The sequence below is a fragment of the Rhinoderma darwinii genome, chromosome 2, assembly GCF_050947455.1.
Source record: "Rhinoderma darwinii isolate aRhiDar2 chromosome 2, aRhiDar2.hap1, whole genome shotgun sequence".
NCBI classification, from domain to species: domain Eukaryota; kingdom Metazoa; phylum Chordata; class Amphibia; order Anura; family Rhinodermatidae; genus Rhinoderma; species Rhinoderma darwinii.
In genome coordinates this window covers 199969696-199994642 of record NC_134688.1, presented here as the reverse complement: position 1 = coordinate 199994642, position 24947 = coordinate 199969696, and the positions used below count along the sequence as shown (strand labels likewise).

At 43.4% G+C, this 24947-nt stretch overlaps 1 protein-coding gene and 1 non-coding gene across 11 annotated transcripts; both read left to right on the top strand.

Annotated features, from left to right (window-relative positions):
• Nucleotides 1-1713: 1713 nt before the first annotated feature.
• Nucleotides 1714-23788, top strand: CHAMP1 (chromosome alignment maintaining phosphoprotein 1). Of its 10 annotated transcripts, none has more exons than XM_075852717.1 (3): nt 1714-1774; nt 20582-20763; nt 20966-23788. In XM_075852717.1, the coding sequence occupies exon 3, from the start codon at nt 21016-21018 to the stop codon at nt 23011-23013; it is 1998 nt and encodes a 665-aa protein (XP_075708832.1). In that variant the 5' UTR covers nt 1714-1774; nt 20582-20763; nt 20966-21015; the 3' UTR covers nt 23014-23788. The 10 variants fall into 10 exon arrangements, with proteins under 10 accessions (XP_075708832.1, XP_075708836.1, XP_075708828.1 ...); XM_075852721.1 differs by having other exon boundaries at nt 1741-1774; nt 20628-20763; XM_075852713.1 differs by lacking the exon at nt 1714-1774 and adding an exon at nt 18040-18101.
• Nucleotides 7240-7348, top strand: LOC142747820 (small nucleolar RNA SNORA5). Its single transcript, XR_012882056.1, has one exon. It is a non-coding gene; the product is annotated as a small nucleolar RNA SNORA5 (small nucleolar RNA).
• Nucleotides 23789-24947: the final 1159 nt, after the last annotated feature.

The window sequence follows — 24947 nt, the reverse complement described above, 5'->3', positions numbered from 1 at the left end:
TTTTAACGGAAACTATAGCGTAGTCGACTTCACTATTGTTTCCGCAAAAATAATGGAAACTTTACGGAACGGAAACATATGCAAAACTTTGGCAATGGGAGCATTACCGTTGAAATCAATGATAATGCAAACGGATGCTATGGTTTCCGTTTGCCTTTCCGGTCATGGGTTCCTTCGACAGAAAGGTCTAGCAGAACCCATGAACGGAAGGGTGGCGCTGATGTGAACAGGCCCTAACTCTATAGGCAATTAGATGACTGGATACTGTTTCTTGACAGTATTGAAAAGTGTAATATACCACTGAGTAGTCTACCATATAAGTGAAGGTATATTTTATTTTTTATAATAAACGTTAATGGCAGATGTATTCAGCTCTATTCGTATACAGTTGCATAAAATTTTTGCATACGTTTGAGCATACTTAGAAAAATGAGACAAAAAAACCTTACACTTGGTGAGAATAGAGATTAGATATGGATACTTAATATAAATATTTCTTACTCATCTGATAATATGGCTTGAAGAGGACCTGTCACCTCTCCCGACATGTCTATTTTGTAAATTCTTGTGTTCCCATGAAAGAACAATTCTAGAATATATTTTCTCAGTACTCTGCGTTGTGCCGTTCCTCTGTTATTCCTCCTAAAAATGTATAACTAAATTGACAACTGGCTGTTATCATTTACCCTTGTCAAAAGGGCGTGTCCCTACACAGTCTCACTTTGCCAGCACTGATTGGACAGTATCAGATTGTGTAGGATTCATTCAGAAATTTCTAGGAGAAATAACAGAGGAACAGTACAACAGAGAGATCTCGGAAAAAAATGCTCCAGAATTTGTATTTAATAGGGAACAAAATTATTTACTAAAACAAACATGTCCGGAAAGGTGGTAGGTCCTCATATGTTAATTATATGTTAATGAGATGTGCTGCATGATGTCACATGTCACAATTAGAATATGAAAAAAAACATCTGTCAGCAATAGATTTTATAAAAAATGAGTGCTGAATGTTACATAATTTGCTGTCTGTATAGCAAATATTAGAGTAAAGCTTTATTTTATGCCCTGTAGAGAAAACTTTGTTGTACACATGAGCACTCTCAATCAATGATGTTAATATAAGGAAAAGCTTTAACAACTCTTGCTGCTGTGCTGCACCATAAATGGTGCATTTATATTGCAAATAAAATCGACCTTTATACGTGGTACACAGTTTATTTGTTCTCTTCTCAATTCATATCATAAATTTAGTTTTATTAAAGAACATTTCAAACCTGTCAGTAGTTCTTGTATTCAGGCCGGGTTCCCACATAGCGTAAATGCTGCGGAATTTCCGCAACGGTATTCTGTAGCGTTTACTGTAGCAGCAAGGGGGGTGAGATTTAGTAAATCTCATGCCCATGCTGCAGGAAAAAAACGCAGCGTAAACGTTAAGAAATTGACCAGCGTTGCAGAATTTTATTCCGCAGCATGTCAATTTATGCTGCGCTTTCATTGATTTTCTGCTGCGGGTTTTCCCCATTGAATTCAATGGGGATGCAAAACCTGCAACAAAAAGCCAAGTGTTGCAGCTTTTATGCCGCAAAAATCATAACGCAGGAAAAAAACAAATAAACATACTTACCCAGAACGCCCTCCTTCTTCGTGCAGTCCGGCCTCCCTGGATGACGTTGTATCCCATGTGACCACTGCAGCCAATCATGAGCTGCAACATCACATGGCCTGAAAAGTCATCCAGGCAGGACAGGGCAGACTTCAGAGGAGGGAGGGGGTAAGTTTGTGCACTTAATTACGCAGCAGAATTTCCATGCCTTATTATTACGAGCAGAGGCACCACTCTCAGCATACAAAGTGCCTGCAGGATCATATTTCAGATACATAGTGCAGTCTACATATGGCCGAAGTCCTAAAGGGGTCTGTCCCTGTGAAAAGATTCCATTTAGCAGAAATACAATACCTATTTTTGGAAAACATGTTAGTACTTGTAATTTGAAAACTTGCCACTAGATGGCAGATCAGCAACAGTTATGGACCAAATATTATTTGTATAATCAAAAGTTATAAATGATTTCCTAGTTAAAGGGGTATTCCGGTTTCAGCAAATAAGTGTTATGTATAATATAAAAAGTTATAAATTTTTCCAATATACTTTCCAATCCTGCACACATAGATTTATGCCCATAATTTGGGCAACATACTCCTCTGTAAAATCCAAGAATTAAAGGGGTATTCACATCATAGACATTTATGGCATATCCACAGGATGGGGGGGTCCCAACTCTCTCCAGAAGAGGTGTTTTCACAATGCAGGACGAGGTCGGGAGAGGTGGGACCTTCATTCTGTGGATATGCCATAAATATCTAAGATGGAAATACCCCTTTCAAGCCAGCATCTATCAGACATTTATGGCATATATTGTGGATATGTCAGAAATGTCTAATAAGGGAACCTGTCACCAGCATTTCACCTATTGAGCTTTACTTATCCCTCACTGGCCGCTGCTATCAAAAGTTCATTGCCGTTATCCCCTCTCCTAAACTCCTCCTCCGACTGTAAATAACGGTCTGCAAAGATTTTCCGACTTATCGTAATAATCCAGTGTCCCTTTGTGCGCACACCCCAGAAGAGGACATCAAAGCGCAGGATTTTGTGCGCTGGGGAAGGCGAGGAGCTATCAATCGAAAGTAAGGAGGCGGGAAAAACCAGGAAAGACTTGAGGAATGAAGATATGACTCTTTTCAAACAAAAATTTGACTCTTTTCAAGCGAAGATATGACTCTTTTATGCTCATTAGCATACGGTGTGGGAACACTAAAAAGCTGAATACTAAAGCTACAGAGCCGACTTAGAAGATAATTATAGGTTATATAGAAATGATTTTTCATCCACTTCCTCCAGGTATTGCTGGTTTAATAGGTGACATGCTGGTGACAGGTTCCCTTTAACTATTGTTGGAATACAAGTTAACCATGACAGGCATTTTTTGGCAATAGCTGAATACAACTTAATAGAGTTGTCTTAACCCCTTCCCGCCCAATCACGTACAGTTACGTCGTCAGCGCTAGTGTGTTAGCGCCTTCTCAGGTAAATGTACATGAGGCTGAGCCAGCGCCATCACCAGCGGGTGTCAGCTGTATATTACAGCTGACATACCGCTGTAACGGCCAGGATCGGAGCTAGGCTCCGATCCTGCCGATTGACCCCTTAGATGCGGGAATCGCAGAATCTAAATGGTTTCTAGCCTGTCGGCATCCCGTCGCTGGGATGCTGGTGGTTGCTATGGCAACCAGAGGCCTAACAATGGCCTCCTAGTCTGCCAATAACAGAAGCCTTTTAGGCCCCGCCAAGAGGTGGGACAAAAGCGATCGCTGCATCTAGGTGCTTAGATCGCACCCGGACGCCTAACAATGGCCTCCTGGTCTGCCTATTATGGAAGCCTATTAGGCTCCCGCCCGCAGGCGAATCCTAATAGGCTTGCTGTCAGTGAATCACTGACAGCTCTAATACACTGCACTATGTAGGTAGTGCAGTGTATTAGAATAGTGATCAGGGCTTCATGCCTTCAAGTCCCCCTAGTGGGACAAAAAATAAAGTTAAAAGAAAGTTAATAAAGATGTAAAAAAGTTTCAAGTTAAAAAAACCAAAAACTGCCTTTTCTCCCATAAGTCTTTTATTTTAGGAAAAAACAAAACATTAAAAAAGTACACCTATTTGGTATTGCCGCGTCCGTAACGACCCAGACTATAAAGATATCACGTTATTTTCCCCGCACACTGAACACCGTAAAAACATAAAATAAAAAACAATTCCAGAATCGCTATTTTTTGGTCACCACCCCTCCCAAAACAGAATAAAAACTGATCAAAATGTTAAAAAATAACTAAATATAGGATTTGTTTTTTTAAAAAAGTGATTTTATTGTGCTGTAAAATATAAAAAAATATATACATATGGTATCGCCGTAATCATATCAACCCGCAGAATAAAGTAAATGTAATTTATAGCCCAGGGTGAACGCCATAAAAAAAAGAATAAAAAGCGTTGTCAGAATTGCCGGTTTTTGGTCAACTTCCTTGCCAAAAAATGGAATAAAAAGTGATTAAAAAAATCACATGTACCCCAAAATGGTACAAATGTAAACTACAGATTGTCCCGCAACAAATACTCCCTCACACGGCTCAGGCGGAGAAAAAAGAACAAAGTTCTGGCTCTCAGAATATGGTGACACAAAATGTGCAGAGCGTTCCAAAAGGGGTTCAAGATCGGGCACCATTTATCAGTGAGACACTTGCCACACATCTGCGGATTATTATTTATTTACTGCATTATTATACTCCCTTCTGAACCCTACACCAGTTTTCATCCACATATATGACATCGCCATACCCGGGAGAACCCGCTTAACAGTTTGAGATATTTGTCTGCAGTAGCAGAAACTGGGCACAACATATTGGGAACTAAAATGGCACATCAGTGGAAAATTGCAATTTTCACTTTGCACCATCCGCAGAGCGTTCATTTCTAATAAATAAAATGTGTTGTCAAAATGCTCACTACACCTTAAAAAATGCCTTGAGGGGTGCAGTTTCCAAACTAGAGGTCACAACTTGGGGGTTTGTTTTACTATTTGACCTCAGAGCCCTGCAATTATGGGCCAATGCTATGCAAATCACCAAAATAGACATCAAATGCGCATGGTGCTCTTTCACTCCTAAGCCCCGTCATATGTCCATGCAAATTATAAATGCCTTGAGGGGTGTAGTTTCCAAAATGGGGTCACTTCTCAGGGGTTTCTACTGTACACTGGTACCTCAGGGGCTCTGCAAATGCAACATGGCGCGTGTACACCAATCCAGCTAAATCTGCGCTCTAAAAGCCAAATGGCGCTCATTGTATATTGAGCTCTGCCATGTGCCCAAACAGCAGTGTTTTTTCTCCTATTACCCCTCGTGAAAATAAAAGATTGGGAGCTAAAAATACATACTTTTGGAAAAAAAAATATTTTTCATTTTCACTGCCTAATTCTAAAAAAATCCATGAAACGCCTGTGGGGGTCAAAATGCTCACTACACCACTAGATGAATGCCCTGAGAGGTGTCGTTTCCAAAACGAAGTCACATCTCAGGACATTCATGGCAGCTAAAAACCCTTCAAGCTAAGTCTGCATGCCAAGTAGCACTCCTGCCATTTTAAGCCTTGCCTTATGTCCAAACAGAAGTTTATGACCACATATGGGGTATTGTCGTAATCGGGAGAAATTTCCTTACAAATGTTGTGGTTCTTTTTCTCCTTTATTCCTTGTAAAAATTTGAAAATTCTATGTTGTTTTTAGAAAAAAAAAAGTAGATTTTCATCTTAACAGACTAATTCCAATAAATTCAGCAAAAAACCTGTGGGGTCAAAATGCTCACTATACTGCTAGATAAATTCCTGGAGGTGTGTAGTTTCCAAAATGGGGTCACTTTTGGGGGGTTTCCACTGTTTTGGTCCCTCGAGTGCATTGCAAGCGCGACATGGCACCGAAAACCATTCCAGCAAAATCTGCGCACCGAAATCTAAATGGTGCTCCATCCCTTCTGAGCCCTGCTGTGGGTCTAAACAGCGGTTTACAACCACATATTTGGTATTGCCGTACAAATGTTGGGGTGCTTTTACTCCTTTATTCCTTGTAAAAATGTGAAAATGTTATGTTTTTTCAGAAAAAATAATATTTTACTTTTTACAGATTAATTCAAATAAATTTAGCAAAAAAAACGTGGTGTCAAAATGCTAACTATAGTCCTAGATACATTCCTTGAGGAGTGTCGATTCCAAAATGGGGTCACTTTTATGGGTTTTCCACTGTTTTGGCACCACAAGACCTCTTCAAACCTGACATGGTGCCTAAAATATATTCAAAAAAAAAAAGAGGGGTGCTCCTTTGCTTCGGAGGCCTGTGCTTCAGTCCATTACCACACTAGGACGACATGTGGGATATTTCTAAAAACTGACGAATTTGGCAATAAATATTGAGTTGCATTTCTCTGGTAAAACCTTCTGTGTTACAAAAAAAATGTGTTGCAAATGAATTTCGGCAAAAAAAATATGCAATGTTAAATACTTTTGTGTCAAAAAAGACAAAAGTATAGTAGGTATGATACCTTTATTGGCTAACCATAAAAATTCTATATGCAAGCTTTCAGAGCACACAGGCTCCCTCTTCAGGCATGAATGAATACCTATAAAGATACAGACCAAACGATAAACGCTTATAATAAACGTCCACACATATCAAAAGAGAAATGAAGAATCAAGTACTACCCCTTGATAAAGCTACCGCGAAACGTGCGTCGGGGCTTGCAGTGTGGTGTTCATATCTAGGCTCAACATGACATATACTGGTTGGTATAGTTTTTTGGGATTAGGCTTCATTATGGCTACTCTTTGTTGATATCTTTACACTCACACGTATACCAGCGTGTGGTGTGCCTTCCCCTGTCTATACTTATCCTGGCTTAATTGATTTCTTGCACTGGCGTAGCTATAGGGGTCGCAGCGGTCGCAATTGCGACCGGGCCCCGAAGCCAGGGGGGCCCACGGCCCCCCGCACCACATCAATAAAAAGTTACTATAGTAACTCGGGCCGCGGGCCCCTGTTACTATAGTAACATACTTTACTTACCTTCCTGGTTCCGGATCGCAGCGGAGGTCCTGACGTCAAGCGCTGTGCGCAGCGCATGACGTCACAGCGCTATGCCGCCGCGCACAGCATCGAGACTACAGAACTCCCGCCGCGGTCGAAGAGGAAGGTAAGGTTAGCCCTGACTGGCGGGGTCCGACTCCCGGGACCCGCCAATCAGCTGTTTTGAAGGGGCCGCAGCACTCGTACGAGAGCTGCTCCCCTTCATTCCGGTCACACTGTGAATCGGTGTCTGCGATTCACAGTGTGGGCGAGTAGTGAAATGAAGGGGAAGCAGCTCTCGTACGAGTGCTGCGGCCCCTTCAAAACAGCTGATTTGCGGGTCCCGGGCGACACATCAGCTATTGATGGCCTATCCTGTGGATAGGCCATCAATGTTTAGGGACTGCACAACCCCCTAAGCCTACGATGTAGCAGGCTTAGGGGGCCCAGGAGACAGGATCACAGATTGTGTGATCCTGTCTGCTGGGCCCTGTATCTAAGCCTACCACACTGTAGGTTTAGATACAGGGCCCCAGCACACAGTAATCTTATACTGTATAAGATTACTGTCTGCTGGACCCTGTATCTAAGCCTACCTTGTGGTAGGCTTAGATACAGGGTCCCACAGACAGTATCACACATGGGCCCTGTATCTAAGCCTCAGGGTATGTGCACAGACACTAATTACGTCCGTAATTGACGGACGTATTTCGGCCGCAAGTACCGGACCGAACACAGTGCAGGGAGCCGGGCTCCTAGCATTATAGTTATGTACGATGCTAGGAGTCCCTGCCTCGCTGCAGGACAACTGTCCCATACTGTAATCATGTTTTCAGTACGGGACAGTTGTCCGGCAGCGAGGCAGGGACTCCTAGCGTCGTACATAAGTACGACGCTAGGAGCCCGGCTCCCTGCACTGTGTTCGGTCCGGTACTTGCGGCCGAAATACGTCCGTCAATTACGGACGTAATTAGTGTCTGTGCACATACCCTAACACACGTGTTACTAATCATTTTTTGTGTGTTTTCTTGCAGGTTCGGTCGTTGGACTACGGCGGATTCCAGGACTACTTCGATGACAGCTTTTTTTTTATTGTCAATAAAATGGTTAATGAGGGTTGTGTGGGTTTTTTTTTATTTCAATAAAATATTTTTTCAATGTCTTTGTGTTTTTTTTTTAAACTATATTACTACCGCCTTAGTAATGGCCGCTGGCTGATTGACAGCATCCATTGCTAAGGCGGGGCTTAGTGTTAGCGGATGCAGAGGCTAACACTAACCCCCTTTATTACCCCGGTACCCACCGCCACCAGGGGTGCTGGGAAGAGCCGGGTACGATCCAGTACCTGACAATCTGTAGTGATGGTCGGCCACTGGGGTGGCCGCAGGCTGGTATTATCAGGAGGGGAAAGGCCAAAAACAGTGGCCCTTCCTACCCTGGTGATGCTAGGCTGCTGCTGCTTTATTGTATCTGGCTGGTTATGAAAATGGGGGGGACCGCACGTCATTTAAAAAAAATAATAATAATTGGAAAGAACGATGTCAGGTCCCCCCCAATTTTCATAACCAGCCAGATACAACACAGCAGCAGCAGGCAGCATTACAAGGGTGGGAAGGGCCACTGTTTTTGGCCTTCCCCAGCCTAATACTACCAGCGTGCGGCCACCCCGGTGCCTGCCCGTCACTACAGATGGTCGGGTACTGGTTTGTACCCGGCTCTTCCCAGTACTCCTGGTGGCGGTGGGTACCGGGGTAATAATGGGGGTTAGTGTAGCCTCTGCACCGGCTAACATTAAGCCCCGCCTTAGTAATAGGTTGTCAATCAGCCAGCGCCAATTACTAAGGCGGTGATAATAAAGTTTAAAAAGATACAAGCACATAGAAAAAATATTTTATTGAAATAAAAAAACAACCCTCATTAACCATTTTATTGAGAATAAAAAAAACGCCGTCATTGAAGTCCTCGTATCCGAAGTCCAACAACCGAACCTGTAAAAAAAAACACAAACACACAAAAATAATCAGTAACACATAAAGAAGCAAAATTATTATTCTTACCTATCCTGGGTCCAGCGCTGGAGATGCAATGTCAGCGAGCTGGGCCCTGTATCTAATCCTATCATGTGTGATACAGTCTGCTGAGCTGTGTATCTAATCCAATCATGTATGATACTGTCTGCTGGGCCCTATATCTAATCCGATCATGTTTGATACTGTCTGCTGAGCCACTGTATCTAATCCTATCATGTGTGATACTGTCTGCTGAGCCACTGTATCTAATCCTATCATGTGTGGTACTGTCTGCTGAGCCACTGTATCTAATCCTATCATGTGTGATACTGTCTGCTGAGCCACTGTATCTAATCCTATCATGTGTGGTACTGTCTGCTGAGCCACTGTATCTAATCCTATCATGTGTGGTACTGTCTGCTGAGCCACTGTATCTAATCCTATCATGTGTGGTACTGTCTGCTGAGCCACTGTATCTAATCCTATCATGTGTGATACTGTCTGCTGGGCCACTGTATCTAATCCTATCATGTGTGATACTGTCTGCTGAGCTGTGTATCTAATCCTATCATGTGTGATACTGCCTTCTGAGCCACTGTATCTAATCCTATCATGTGTGATACTGTCTGCTGAGCCACTGTATCTAATCCTATCCATAGTTTATAGTGTCGTAGTGCTATAGATATGCTATGCTGTCTCATATACACATTTTTTTTTGGGGCGGACACATATGTATTGGGGCTATTTCCCGGACATTTTAAGCCCTGAGGGTATGTTCACACGGCAGAGTCCGTTACAGCTGAAATTACTGTGCTGTTTTCAGGAGAAAACAGCACCGTAATTTCAGCCGTAATGGCATGTGCAGGCGTCTTTCGCTGCGTCCATTACGGAAGTAATTGAAGCTGGTTTTCCATGGAGTCCATGGAAAACGGCTCCATTTACGTCTGAAGAAGTGACAGGCACTTTTTTACGCGCCGCCTTTTGACAGTGGCGCGTAAAAAAAAATGACCGTCGGCACAGAACATCGTAAGACCCATTCAAATGAATGGGCAGATGTTTGCCGACGCTTTTGAGCCGCATTTTCGGACGTAATTCAATGCTAAAACGCCCGAATTACGTCCGTAAATAGTGTGTGTGAACCCAGCCTTAGTGACGCCCCGGCTGCTAGTGCTGCATTGTTGGGTCACTTAGGAGACCCAGCGATGCAGCTGAAAGCGGACCGTCAGCCATGAGAAGTTTGCGGGGGGGGGGGGGGCCCAGTAAGAATTTTTGCATCGGGGCCCATGAGCCTCTAGCTACGCCCCTGATTTCTTGTGAAGGCTTGGGTGTAAGTAACACACTTGTGGTATTTGAATCCTTTCATTTGTATATGCCTTCCCGAGTTACCCTCTATATATTTTGATGTTGTTATCTACTGAGTATATTCTACTCACAATAGGCTCTATGTGCTCCACATCTATGCATTTTAAATTGTGTGTCTTATTTTAGGTCTTGATGGCCAATTTTTTTTTTATGTGCATTTGAATAAAGTATTGTCATTATTACAAGGTACAAATGTGTACTTGTTGTATTTATTCCTGTTTGGATGTGTGATTTGTCCACACGTAGTTATGGGTATTCATCCTTCTTCAGGCAGTTTACAAATGAATGACTTAGAAAAAAGCACAACATTTAGATGTTACACAAAGACAATTAGTACATGAGGTGATACATCATTAAGATAAGCCGGGGCAATAAAACTGAGGTTATAGGGGTGATGACTTAGGAGTTAAAAGGAAGGTGTCACGAAAAAAAAAAATGTTTATATGTTATTGCTTTTAGTATGTCATTAAAATAAATTTTATTTATTTGTGTTTTTGTGTTTTAGTTTTTTCTTTTACTTCTCTATGGGGGCTGCCATTTGTTTTTCATCTCTGTGTCGATTAACGACACATACAGAGATGGAATACGGCACATACATCCCCATAGAGAATGCGAACGGGAGCCATTCCATTCACTATAGCGTACGCCGTCTGTGTGGGAACGGTGCATGCGCCGCTCCCACACAGACCAAAAGGAAGGTCTTTGGCAGAGCGACATCCGGCACTATTTTCATATGGACCGGAAGCCGCGGCCGGACAGTAAGACGACTACTTACGGTCGCGGCTTCCGTCCATATGTTCAGAGGCAAGGACTAGGAGCGGAGGCAGCGGCGGCGGCGATAGCGACGGCAGGAGCAGGTAATTTATGTATGTGTATGTGATGTGTATGTATGTTCGTGTTATACTGTCTGATTACCACTGTATCTAATCCTCCTACACTGTGCATTCGCTCAAAAAATGGCAGCACACAGTGTAGGAGGTTTGAACATTCAACCCTCTCCTTTCTCCTGGCACTAGCCAGGATAAAGGAGGGGGGATAGTGTGAGGACACTAGAGCGAGTGTGTCTTCTCCAATTTTGCAGCATAAAGCAATGAGGTTGCTTTACCACATGCCAATGCTGCAATTTCGGGAATTGATCCCTCTAGTGACCAGCACATGGAAATGTTATAAATTAGAATCTAATTTATAATATTTCCGGACTTGTGAAAAAATGTAAAAAAATTAGAACAATGTGTAATCATTTACATACTAACTGTTTAACTAAAAAATAAAATAATAAAATTTCTAGCGACACATTCCCTTTAAGGCATTTGGAGTCAATCTGATGGGGGATGTGACGTGTGTCCATGTAGTGGCTCATAAATCCAGGTGTTAGATTGAGGCCTTGTGTCAATGACTGGAATTTTATCATCATCTTGAATTCCCAAATTTTTCTCTCTCTGTTGTTTTTAAAATGACCCTTTAGTATTAGGACTTTTAAATCTGCCAAACTGTGATGAGGTCCAGAGAAGTGTTTTCCCACGGGTGTATCCACCTCCTGTTTTATTGTATGTCCGTGAAGATTCATCCTGGTTTGTAGCTTTTGTATTGTTTCTCCAATGTAGATTCCTTTATCTATGCACCTTGTACACAGGATCATGTACACTACATTGGAGGATGTACAGGGGAATGTGCCAGTGGTTTTATTGTCCTGCTGCGTCTTTGGTATGTGGATTGTGTTTGATGACAAGATGTTGGTACAGGTCTGCATAATTTGGGAAAAACAAAAGAGAAAGAAAAATTTGAGAATTCAAGATGATGATAAAATTCCAGTCATTGACACAAGGCCTCAATCTAACACCAGGATTTATGAGCCACTACATGGACACACGTCACATCCCCCATCAGACTGACTCCAGATGCCTCTACTCCTAAGTCATCACCCCTATAACCTCAGTTTTATTGCCCCGGCTTATCTTAATGATATATCACTTCATGTACTAATTGTCTTTGTGTAACATCTAAATGTTGTGCTTTTTTCTAAGTCATTCATTTGTAAACTGCCTGAAGAAGGAGCCTCTGTGCTCTGAAAGCTTGCATATAGAACTTTTATGGTTAGCCAATAAAGGTATCATACCTATTATACTTTTGTCTTTTTTGATACAAAAGTATTTAACATTGCATATTGTCTCTGGCTAACACGATACTACACTATTTTTGACTGTATTTAGCAAAAAAAATGAAATTTGTACATTTCACCTCTACTTTGCTTTAATTCCTGTGAAACGCCTGAAGGGTTAAAACACTTTCTGAATGCTGTTTTGAATACTATGAGGGGTGCAGTATTTAAAATGGGGTGTTTTATCGGGTTTTAAATATATGGGCCCCTCAAAGCCACTTCAGAACTGAACTGGTCTTCGTAAAAATAGCTTTTGGAAATTTTCTTGAAAATGTAAGAAATTGCTGCTGAAGTTCTAAGCCTTGTAACTTCCTAGAAAAATAAAAGGACGTACAAAAAACGATGCCAATCTAAAGTAGACATATGGGGGATGTTAATTAATAACTATTTTGTGTGGTATTGCTATCTGTTTTACAAGGAGAAACATTTAAATTTAGAAAAATCATAATTTTATAACATTTTCTCAAAATTTTGGTGTTTTTCACAAATAAGCAATGAATTTATCGACCATATTTTTCCACTAACATAAAGTCTAATATGTCACGAGAAAACAATGTCAGAATCGTCTGGATAGGTAAAAGCATGCCAAAGTTATTACCACATAATGTGACACATGTCAGATTTGAAAAAATGGGGCTGGTCCTGAAGACCAAAATGAGCTTGGTCCTGAAGAGGTTAAAAAAAAGTAAAAAAAAAAAGAGAACAAACTTTCGAATAAACATACCTTTGAAATTCTGCTCGGGTCCCCCACCATTGGTCTCTGTTGGCAACAATTGCTCCTGTGTATAAATTTGGATGTCATGATATGCATCTATAATGACATCACGTGACCACATCAGCCAACTGCGGCCTTGGCACGTTATGTCAATATGTCACTGTGGACGATGACAATTGGCTAGTGATTATTTGACATCAATAAGGACGGCATGTTGTAGCACAATCAGGGTACGGTCCCACGTAGCGGTGTGCCCAAACCTCAGCCACGGGTGATCGGTAAAGGCTTTCAAACAGATTATTATTGGCTGCACGATTTTGCAGGTAAACAGCAGTTTTACCCGCAAAACTGCGTGGCCATTAACAATCAATCTTAATAGACACACAAACCGATGTTTAACTGCAAAATCGTGCGGCCAATAACAATTTGTTTCTACAGCCCTGGTTTATGGGACACAGATATATATATATATATATATATATATATATATATATATATATATATATACACACATATAAATGTATATGTACTATCTTTCTAAAGGGACACTTCAGTTTACAGACATACAGTGAGTTTCTCGCAAGAGACACACGCTGCGTGAAAAACCATGGACGTGGGAATAGCCCGATTGAATTGCATAGGTCTGTGTGCTGTCCGCTTTTTTAATGGACAGTACATGAACGTATAATATGTCCGTCTGAGTAAGGCCTTATGGGTTGGATACCTAGAACTTGGAGCACTTTACGTCCGAAAAAACCGCACCACGTTGTGGTGCAGTTTTTCAAACGGAATTTCCACTGCAGAAGGCAGCACTCTGAAAAAAAAAAGCTGTTCATACTTACCCCCTCCCTCTTCTTTGCGCGAAGTCCGGCCTTCCTGGATGATGTTGCAGGCCATGTGACGCTGCAGCCTGTGATTGGCTGCAGAGGTCACATGGGATGAAACGTCATCCCAGGAGGCCAGACTGTAGGAAGAAGGAGAGAGTTCTGGGTAAATATGATTTATTTTATTTTTTTCTGAGCTGCAAATTTTTTCGGGGGAATAGCTGCGATTCCGCCGCAAAACTGTCTTTCTTTTGCAGGTTTTGCATTCCCATTGAATTTAATGTGGAAAACTCACAACAGAAAAGCAACAAAAACGCAGCATAAATTGACATGTTGTGGATATAAATTCCGCACCACGTGTCATTTTATTAACGGTTATGATGAAAAACAAATTTCCGCAGCGTGGGCATGAGATTTTCTGAATCTCATCCACTTTGATGCTACTGTAAATGCTGCGGAATGTCCACACACAATTCCGTTATGGAAATTCCACAGCGTTTACGTGAGAACCCGGCCTTACTGAGAGCAATAAGGTCACGTTCAGACTTGGCGGAATTACTGTTGGCCTCCCATGTGGACAGTCCACAGTGGAACTCTGCAGCAGCCGTTTTTTAAATTTTTTCTATATATTTTTAGGAAAGTTAGTTCAGACGTTGCATAAAATAACTGTGCGGAATTTAGGCTACAGTGCAGAATTTTCCCTTCGCAGCATGCTCATGACGTTGCGGAGAAGCGGAATTTCACTGCGGATTTCAGTCTTTGCAATGCAAAAACTGAAGTCTGCTGTCTTTTCTGCAAAGTCTGAATTACCTGTCAACTATGCAAATGTTGCTTCAGATTCGTTGCGTAATTGCCCCAAATCTACACCAACATTTGCAGCGGAAAAATTCCGCCACATGTGAACATAGCCTTAGGCCCCATTCACACGAACGTGTTTTTGCGGCCGCAATTCCCCCGAAAATCCATGGGAGAATATTCATTTCTATGGGGCCATTCACACGACCGTAGTTTATACGGTCCGTGCATGGCACAGGAGCCCGCACCGCAGAAAGAACGGACCTGTCTTATTACGGCCGTGTTCTGTGCTCCGGGCTCATTGAAAATAACAGTCCACAGCCGGCCGACCCGAAAATCACGGCCGTGCACACGGCTATGGTCGTGTGCATGAGGCCTTAGCCCTTATTCACACGACAGGGTTTCCCGGCTGGGTGACGGCCGTTCACCCGGCTGCAGTAGGAACAATAGACCTCTAATGGGGCTATTCACACGACCGATTTTTTTAATTTTTGACGGCCCGGGAAACCTGGCCGTCAAAAAATAGGACATGCCCTATTTTCGGACGTTTACCCGGCCGCCCGGCTCCCATAGAAGTCTACAGGGCCGGGTAATACACGGCCATCACCGGAATGTGTCCTGAGTGACGGCCATGTATTCCGTCGCTCGCGCTCTCTCTCCTCCTCCTCCTCACAGTGCAGAGTGCATGTGAGGAGGAGGAGGGTCTTTTTTTGCTCCCTGTAGGAGTCGGAATCCCCAGTCCCCGGCTAGGGATTGGGGATTCCGCTACAGAAGTGAGTGACTACACTGTCCATATATGGACACAGCGACGTCACTCACTTCTGAAGTGGAATCCCCGACTCTATGGCCGGGGATTCCGCTACAGGAGAAGTGAGTGACTACACTGTGCATATATGGACACAGCGACGTCACTCACTTCTGAAGCGGAATCCCCGACTCTATGGCCGGGGATTCCGCTACAGGAGAAGTGAGTGACTACACTGTCCATATATGGACACAGCGACGTCACTCACTTCTGAAGCGGAATCCCCGACTCTATGGCCGGGGATTCCGCTACAGGAGAAGTGAGTGACTACACTGTCCATATATGGACACAGCGACGTCACTTACTTCTGAAGCGGAATCCCCGACTCTATGGCCAGGGATTCCGCTACAGGAGAAGTGAGTGACTACACTGTCCATATATGGACACAGTGACGTCACTCACTTCAGAAGCGGAATCCCCGACTCTATGGCCAGGGATTCCGCTACAGGAGAAGTGAGGGACTACACTGTCCATATATGGACACAGTGACGTCACTCACTTCAGAAGCGGAATCCCCGACCCTGTGGCCGGGGATTCCTCTCCAGGAGAAGTCAGTGACTAAACTGTCCATATATGGACATTGAAGTCAGTGACTTCTCCTGGAAGGGGGTGGATGGGTGCAACCTACAGGGGGCTGTGTGGCATTACCTACAGGGGACTTGGTGGCATCACCTACAGGGGACTTGGTTGCATCACCTACAGGGGGCAGGGTGGCATTACCTACAGGGGGCAGGGTGGCATTACCTACAGGGGGGGGCAGGGTGTCATTACCTACAGGGGGCTGGGAGGCATTACCTGCAGGGGGCAGGGTGGTATTACCTACAGGGGGCAGGGTGTCATTACCTGCAGGGGGCTGGGTGGCATTACCTGCAGGGGGCAGGGTGGCATTACCTACAGGGGGCTGGGTGGCATTACCTACAGGGGGCTGGGGGGCATTACCTGTAGGGGGCTGGCTGGCATTACCTGCAGGCGGCTGGGTGGAATTACCAACAGGGGGCTGTGTGGCATTACCTACAGGGGGCTGGGTGGCATTACCTACAGGGGAATGGGTGGCATTACCTACAGGGTGCTGTGTGGCATTATCTACAGAGGGCTGTGTGTGGCAACAAATTTAAATGAAATTCATCAGATTTTAAAACGGACAGGGGAAAAAACAGGTCAAAATCGGCCGTTAAAAACGGATGCAAAACGGCCCATTTTATCGGCCGCCACTCGGACCCTGTCGTGTGAATGAGGCGTAAGGCGGGATTCACACGACCGGGTCGTTCCCGAGCCCGAGTGTCGGCCGGTAAAATCGGCCATTTTGCCCGGCCGGTTTGCATTAAGTTTTGCATCCGTGCCGGGCCGGGCAGATCCGGACAGTGACATCAGCGGCAACTCCTGAAGGGGAATCCCCATGTGTTCGGGGATTCCGCTTCAGGAGTTTCCCCTGATGTCACTGCCCAGATATGGACAGAGACATCAAGCGCTCTGTCCAGGAGCGGAATCCCCAAAAACACAGGAATTCCGCTCCTTCAAGGAGGTAAAGTGCGGCTAGCACATAGCAGAGCAGGGAGATACCTCCCTGCTCTGCTATAGTGGCGTCGCTACAGTAGTAGCAGCCGCTGCAGCTGCTAGCGGCGCCATCGAAGGTGTCGCCGGGCCAGGGTGCTTTTCAAGCAGGGGAAGGGAGTCAGCGCAGCGCTCCCTTCCACCTGCTGTACACCCCGGCCCTGCCACACAGTGTACAGCGATGCCATTCGTCAGAATGGCATCAACTCCTCCTCCTCACATGCACTCTGCGCTGTGAGGAGATAAGAGCGCAAGCGCCGGAAAACCCGGCCATCACTCGGGACACATCCCGGTGATGGCCGTGTAATACCCGGCCCCATAGACTTCTATGGGAGCCGGGCGGCCGGGCGAAGATAGAGCATGTCCTATTTTTTGACGGCCGGTTTTCCCGGCCGTCAAAAAATCGGTCGTGTGAATAGCCCCATTAGGGGTCTATTATTCCTAATGCAGCCGGGTGCCGGCCGATTTATGAACGGCCGGGAAACCCTGCCGTGTGAATGAGGCCTAAGACTTTGTCATGAAAAACATGCAACAGGACCACACTGGCGGAGATATAGGAATACTGTAGTGTGATGCATCAATTTATGACACAGCAAAAATGGTGCAAATTTGGAAGATCAAATTATCAAAATGACACACATGGCGTGATATATTTGGTGTAATTTGCTGCCCACACCTCATGACTGCTGTATGTGTACGTCACAATTTTTCACACAAAAATATCACACAGCTCTAATAAATTTTGCACATTTAACAAATTCTTTGAAATTCCCGTTTTTTTTCTAGAGAGATTTTAAAATGCAATAGTGAACATAGTCGCAAAAATTGTTTAAGTGCATTTGGCCCACGTCATGTACATTTTTGTGCCACAATATACTTAAGAATTCTGGTGCATTTTTGCTTAATAATGCGCCTTTATTGTGTAAATCGGAAATGTGAACTTGGCCCGTAATTCTAGCCAAAACTGATTCATATACGATTACATAAATATATTTCACGCGTATGTTATGATATTTATGATGATGCAGCGAATCTCGTACGAGTTGACAACCACAATATGGACGACTCTTTCCATCCAAGTACACAGCCGTGTCCCGCCCCAAAAATGCGGCGCCTTGCGTGATGACGTAGACTTACTTGATTCTAATAGGCTCCGTGTCCCGTCGCCTACTAACTGACGTAGTGTACAAAGGGGCGGCTGCTGGCGGCGTGTGCAGGTGAGCGCGGTTCTTGTAGTGATATGTGAATAGGTGCGGATGACAGCGCCATGGCGTGACGTATGTTGTGTACGTTATTACACCGACGTTCTTACAGCCGTGACGTCTTGTTTGTGGTATAGGCTAGGCTCTCTAGCGAGTGGGTGTGATAGCGCTGGTAATGTACACGTTCTGAGGAGCTATACCCCTTGGCATAATATTGTATTACTTTTATATGATGTTTATACAAGTTTCGGCTGGAGGGCAAATTGAAGACAGGGCTATGGCTAGAGGGTGACTTAGGCCCCCTTTACATCACCTTTCTGCCTTCCATTGGAGGTATACCCCTGGGCTCTTGCTGTGTACCTCCAATGTAAGGCTGAAACGTGTTCCGCTGGCATACAGTGGGTTACATCGTCTGACGCGCTGTGCCCGGGAAAGCTCCTGACGTCACTGTTCATATACGGACATCGATGTCAGAATCTACAATACTGGGGTCCCTGGCCCGAGCGTCGGAAGCACTTGGACACTCTTTAGGTCTCTGTCGGGCTAATTGAGCCCTAGGGGTGCGTTTATCGTGTGCAGTGGGAGCTTTGCTTATAAACGTACGGTACTAGCGTGATGTGAAGGGGCCACATTGGGGCCTGTAGTCCAGCATTGGGTAGGGCACTTCCAGAAGTCGCAACTATGGATTTTGTGTAGTCCTCCACTGCTGTGCATTTTTTAAACAAATTCCGGTGTTGCATCATGCGAAATGCTTGGCACTAGGCATTCACAGGACAATTAGTGGTGGGTTGACATGGGAAGCTGCGGGCCCCTCAACTCGACAAGGATGGGAAATGTGGTGTTTCACAACACCCACTCAAGCGAGTGGGTGACTATGTAATCTATAGTTTTTCTGGTCTTCCACAGGAGAAAACCCTCTTACCAGCAGCTGTCTGCGTTGGCTAATGGAAGGAGAGCTCCAGAGTGCCATATAATTTCCATATGCCCTTTTAAAGGGGTTGTCTCATGACGATCGAGCATATGGACGTCGCAGAGGGGGATCCTTCATTCTGGACCATGTATAAGTCGGAATGGAGAGGTTCCTGTTTTTCCAACGGAATCAATAGCGCAGTCGACTGTGCTATTGATTCCGTCATTAAAACGTAAACCTGCTGGAACGGTGATGAACGGAAACCATTAGCAATGTTTCCGTCACCATTGATATCAATGGTGACGGAAACGGAAGCTGTGGTTTCAGTTTGACTTTCTGTTGCAGGGGGTTCACCCGACGGAAACCTCCAACGGAACCCCGGAACGGAAAGCCAACGCTGATGTGAACAGCCCCTTAGAGAAATGGCAAATACATTGTTAAAGTGTACCTAAACGTTTGACAAACTTCTGACATGTCAGTGCTCGGACCCCCACCAATCGCTAGAACAAAGCAGCTGAAGCGCTCAGCCGCTTCGTGTCTGTTCGGCTTTTTCCGGAAAGCTGACGTATCGGCATACGGGCTCATAGACTTTCTATTGAGTCCATACTCCGATACATTTATTTCCGGAAAAAGTCGAACAGATGTGAGGAGACTGAGCGCTCACACGAACTCTTCAGCTGCTTCGTTCTAGCGATTGGTAGGGGTCTCTGTGCTCGGACCCCGACCAATCCAAACTTCTGACATGTCACTATGACGTGTCAGAAGTTTGTCTAACGTTTAGCTACACTTTAACTTCCCCCACAGACTGCAGAAATTAGCGACTCTATCACTACTTTATGCTGTTCTCAGACAGGCCTGCATTACAAGGTGACAGATCCGCTTTAAGCCATATTGTGTTTGGAGTTCTTCTAAAAGGTTGGATTCCGCAGTAGGTGTAATAGTAGTATTCTTGTGTTTTACGCACGTTAAAGGAGACCTACCAAAAGACATTTATATAAGGTTCCTTACTGTACGTTATAAATGTGTAGGCCACTGTTAATATCATCTTTGAGCTATGATCTCTTGAAGTTACAAGTACAATCCCCGTGGCTGCACTACTACAGCATTTTAATGACCTGTTTTCTTCTGATTTCTGTCTGGTGTAATATTTTACTCTATGCACATATATACCATTGTCACTGTCGCTATTGAAATCAGGATATAAACGGTGATATAGATTTAAGTCTGTTATAATAAAAAAAATAAGCCTTGAGGTAAAACGTAGCTAACTTTTCAGGTGGTAACTTTTCAGAATAAGCTGTCACATGTGTGTACATGTGGAATAACACTATTTATAGTCATTATATGACTTGTATTCTGCATTTTTTTTTTTTTGTTGGCAGTTTTCCCCTCTGCAGGCTGTCTTTAATCCTCCGGTTTCTCTGAGCTAGTGGGCGGAGCCTAACAGCTGTCATGTCTTCTATACACTGCACACAGAATAGGAGAAACCTGCTCTCCTATCTTTATCATATATATAGACTTACATGCAGCATGTGTTTCTGACTCACTCTCTCTCTGCTCCCTCCTCCCCTTCCCCTCTCCTTAGACTTGTATTGGCAGGCAGTGAAATGACACACCTCCATCTTCTACAGCCTGTCAATTCTGCTCTGTAACCAGGGACAGACATTGCTTGACAACAGCGGGTGGACCACATATTACAGGAAGGGAGACACCTAGTGGCAGTAACTTCCCACAGGATTTGCATGGATAAACAACTACATTTTAACAGTAAGTAAATTTATAAAGTTGTTTTATATCCGGTATACTATTAGATAAGCAGAAGTTGTTTGAAAAGTTAGTGTCCATTTGACTTGGTATTTTGAAAGCCACAGTGACAAGAATAATTTAATCATGTATGCTAAACCTTTTCTTCATGTATATGTTTTTCCACTGATTGACTTTTATATGTTAACTTTTTTGTTTCCTGTAGATTGTTCATACATCACTTGTGGACTAGACATTGGTGGTGCCAATTGAACAATGGAAGTCCTACAAAAATGTAATCAGCTGGAATGCAACCGGTGCAACTTTCATGGCACAGACTATAAGAGTGTGCAGATCCACATGGGAACTATACATCCAGAATTTTGTGAAGAAATTGATACTGGTGGTTTAGGAAAACTGGTGTTTTACCAGAAAAGTGCACGATTGTTCCACTGTCACAGATGTTTTTTCACAAGCAAAATGTTTTCCAATGTGTATTATCATATCTTGGGTAAGCATGCAGCACCTGACAAGTTGATCAAGAACCCAAAACCTAGTGTAGAGCCTAAATTGGAACAAGCTTTGTTACAGGGCTCTGAAAGAAATGATTCAGAAAATATGGCCAGTGAAGTTGAAAAATCTGTAGATGAGAAGTTCAAATTGAAAGAAGTAAAATCTGAGGATAATGACACACTCACTTCTTGGCCAGAAACCGTGCCATGCCAGGTGAGCCAGGAAAATTCTGCTATTAAATTAAAAAGCAGCAGCATAGAGCCAGAACGGGCAGTCTTCCCAGAAACCAAAGACTCTAGCTGTGATCCTGAATCTAGCAGCAGCAGTGATAACATCAGCACTGAGAAATCTGCACAGGCAAACCTCGGGATGGAGTTTTCTGATAATGATGTCGCTTCTTCACTGTCAAAAGATATACCAGAGTTTTCGGATGAAGATGACGAACCTGCCCTGCCTGGTGGTATACCACATTTTTCTGACGACGAAACTGTAACCCAGTCAAAAGATGTTCAAGAGTCTTCAGAAGATGATGTGTTACCTGACCTGTCCAGAGGTTTTGAGGATATTTCTGAAGATGAGATGCCGCTGGAAGAAAAAAATGTAGATAATATATCTGAAGATGAAAGTGCTCCAGCTCAGTCAAAGCCAGAAGATTCATCTGAGGAAGAGGAGCTGTCAGCCCCAGTTAAAGCATTAATGGAATTTTCTGATGACGACATGGAAGATAATATAGCATTGTTAAAAGATGACCTGGAGTTTTCAGAAGAAGAAGAGGTCATTAATAAACATAAGCATTTAGAGACTACAAATGCCTCTAAAAATTTAATGGATTTCTCTGAAGAGGAAGAAACTAGAAATGCATCAAGAAATGTTATGGAGTTTTCAGAAGAGGAAGAAACCCCAGATTTATCAAAGGACATTATGGAGTTTTCAGAAGATGACGACGATGGTGATGATGATGATGATGACGATGGTGATGATGATGACGATGGTGATGATGATGATGAAGCCCCAGCAATGTCCAAGAGCATTATGGAATTTTCAGAAGAGGATGACTGTTCTCCTCAATCAAAAGATATGCCAAAATATTTAGAGGGTAATTCAACGCCAACTCAATCAAAAGACTCTGAGTATGTTGAAGATGCTGATACATCTGTATTAAAGAATTCCTCACCATTTTCAGAAGATGGAACGTCCGATGAGTGTACATCTATACGTCCAAGAGACTTGGTCGATACATCGAAGAGTCTGGCTAATTCGGCACGCTTGTCAGGAGCTGCACATTTTTCAGATTATGCCGGTACTCCATCCTGGTCCAAAGACGGACTTGACACTTCAGACTCTGGTGATGTTTCTCTGAGTGCTCCAGACACTTTGGATGTATCCGATGATAAAGATGCTTTTCTGAAAGATGAAGAAATAATGAAGCATGTTAAACGTATTAAAGGCAGATATACTTGCATGTTGTGTGAATGTAGACCATTAAAAAGAGGGCCTATTTTGCACCATTTGATCACCAGACATAACATGCCTAGTCCTTTCGTATGTAAGACGTGTGGGAAGACATTTGTAATGGAGACCCATCTGAAAAACCATCTCTCTTCGCACACGAAAGGTTTGTATAAATGTCATAGATGTAATTTTCAAACTGATCATCCAAGGGGCTTCAAAAAACACCAAACACATTGTGACAGCCGCCACAAAGATGATGTAAGTAAGCCTGTTGTCGGCGTTCAGGAAGAGGTTCATGAGGAGCACTAACTTTATTGAACTCTTGTTTATAGACTTCAACATTTCACTCTGCACTAGAAAATGTAGGTGCCCTAGCGTGTGATCATTTGTTTCTTCCTCACACTAAAACAAGTCCTCGCTGTGCTTCAAGAACAGGAATTTAGATCGCTTAATAGAAAAAGTTGGAAAAATAAGTTTGAATGTTCACAATGTTGAGACCATGTTTCTCTAAAACATAAAAAAAGGATTTCCTTTGCAAAGCAGAAGATCATAATGTTGAGAAGCATTGATATTACCTACACACTGGCGAAGCCGCTTTTGAACTCGTGAACATTGATACCGTGCTCCAAATGGCTACCTCCTGTACAAGAAGGCATGTAGTATACTGTAGGTGTTTGTCATTTCTTAAATCGAAGTGTAACCTGTTGCGTAGAAAGGATCTTATTTTCTCGGAGTATGTACTTACAATCCTTATGAACCCACACTGGGTCTTATTTATGAAGCAGGGAAAGCGTGTTGCCTATAGCAACCACGACCAAGGTGTCTTTCTCCCAGCAGTATTTTTCATAAATAAGGCCCACTCATTTTACTGTGAAAGTTTCATATGCAGGTTCTGTTGGCGCACTTCTTGTTTATACAGTGCTTTATTTTTGCTGATATTAAGTTAGTTTTAGAAGTGCATGATATCCTGTTCTGCTAATGTTGCGTGTTTTTTGTTTTTTAAACACTGCAGCTTTCTAGTATGTTGGTACTTATTTGTTTTTTTCTGAAATTTTGGTTGTATTATAAAGTTTTATTTAACTTATTCATTTATTGTTTGTTTTTTTGTTTGTTTTTTTATAGTCATATTGTGTTTAACCTATTGATGGCTGGCACACTTAAAGAGGCTCTGTCACCAGATTTTACAACCCCTATCTCCTATTGCAGCAGATCGGCGCTGCAATGGAGATAAGAGTAACGTTTTTTGTTTTGTTTTTTAAAAACGAGCATTTTTGGCCAAGTTATGACCATTTTTATATTTATGTAAATGAGGCTTTCTAAAGTACAACTGGGCGTGTTTAAAGTAAAAGTACAACTGGGCGTGTATTATGTGCGTACTTCGGGGCGTTTTTACTTCTTTTTACTAGCTGGGCGTTGTGTATAGACGTATCATCCACTTCTCTACACAACGCCCAGCTTCTGGCAGTGCACAGACACACAGCGTGTTCTCGAGAGATCACGCTGTGACGTCACTTCCCCAGGTCCTGCATCGTGTCGGACCAGCGAGCACACATCGGCACCAGAGGCTACATTTGATTCTGCAGCAGCATCGGCGTTTGCAGGTAAGTCGATGTAGCTACTTACCTGCAAACGCCGATGCTGCTGCAGAATCAACTGGTGCCGATGTGTCCTCGCTGGTCCGACACGATGCAGGACCTGGGGCAGGAAGTGAGTGACGTCACAGCGTGATCTCTCGAACACGCTGTGTCTGTGCACTGCCAGAAGCTGGGCGTTGTGTAGAGAAGTGGATGATACTTCTATACACAACGCCCAGCTAGTAAAAGAAGTAAAAACGCCCCGATGTACGCATATAATACACGCCCAGTTGTACTTTTACTCTAAACACGCCCAGTTGTACTTTAGAAAGCCTCATTTATATAAATATAAAAATGGTAATAACTTGGCCAGAAATGCTAGTTTTAAAAAAAAAAAAAACAACGTTACTCTTATCTCCATTGCAGCGCCGATCTGCTGCAATAGGAGATAGGGGTTGCAAAATCTGGTGACAGAGCCTCTTTAAGTTATGTTCACACTTTGCTTTTATCTGGTTTTCTTCTGCTTCATCTTTTCATTGCTGGAAAATCGCAGCAGCTAAAAGTCACGTTTATTCAAATTTTTGCACTTGAAAATCATGCTATTTTAACGCTTGATGCATTGACTTCGCGCCATCCATCTGGTGTGGTTTGTCCTCAAGGAAGAATGTT